We start from the raw sequence: 921 nt of genomic DNA on the forward strand, positions 1-921 counted from the left end.
ACATCGATGTATCTAACCGTCGTGCGTCCCTTAGCGAGGGCTTCCCAGCCGTGATGAATCCAGATTTCTTTTACTCATTTTCCGATTTTCCTCCACGTTTCAACTCACCCTCTTACCCACTCGCCCTTACATCCTACCAACATGCGTTCATGGTTCGCTCGAGCCAACATTGGCACCGAGCATGACCAAAGTCGTCGTCGACTAGATGACCCCAGGCCACGGACGGAGCAAGAAGTATCTAACCCAGGCGGAAATTGTGAAGCTACGCAGAGCTATGTACCAGCATCGCCAACGGACTAACCCGCTCGTACCACATCCCTCGACCGATGCGCCACACCCTCGTCAAACCACAGAGTATGTGGAACCGGAGCTCCATGGATCGTATGAACACACGTCTAGTTTGGGAGAGGCTTCACACAATCTCTCCTGGCCGGTGGAACTTATCCGTCAGCCGCCGATCTCGACAAGTGTCCCTGTCGTCGTTCAAGACGCGATAAAGAACTATAAACCTCCACCGGGGTTTCAACTAGTAATCCCTAAGGCAGGTGAGCGCTCAATCAGTGATCGATCACGAGCTGCTGCTTCACCTTGAAGATGAACATGCTCTGTTAACGCTTTTATCTGTGACTCACATGCTCTCGATAGATGCGTGTAGCGCTCTTGAGACTCACTTTCAGCTTTCTCCAGTGCAACTTGAAGTGTTTGCCGTAGGGTTGAAGACTCCCCAGCTATTTCTTGCTGCGATCGGTGTAGTTGGGCTTGCAGCAGATGCTGAATTCTTTTCTCGGATGCTTCAGTAGCGTGTACTACCTGCTGGTTATTGTGATCAACTAACTGATGCATACGTTGTTCAATCCGTCTCTCCTGCTCGACGACGAGGTTTTGAGTCTCCATTATTGCGTGTCGATTCATATTTTCTTG

At 50.4% G+C, this 921-nt stretch overlaps 1 protein-coding gene across 1 annotated transcript; it reads left to right on the forward strand.

The window, feature by feature from the left end:
* Positions 1–205: 205 nt before the first annotated feature.
* PPTG_24382 (hypothetical protein) lies at positions 206–800 on the forward strand (the record flags this gene model as incomplete). Its single annotated transcript, XM_008916767.1, has 2 exons — positions 206–545; positions 646–800. 2 exons carry the CDS (start codon positions 206–208, stop codon positions 798–800), a joined length of 495 nt encoding a protein of 164 aa, XP_008915015.1.
* Positions 801–921: the final 121 nt, after the last annotated feature.

Source organism: Phytophthora parasitica (assembly GCF_000247585.1).
Source record: "Phytophthora parasitica INRA-310 unplaced genomic scaffold supercont2.88, whole genome shotgun sequence".
NCBI lineage: Eukaryota > Oomycota > Peronosporomycetes > Peronosporales > Peronosporaceae > Phytophthora > Phytophthora nicotianae.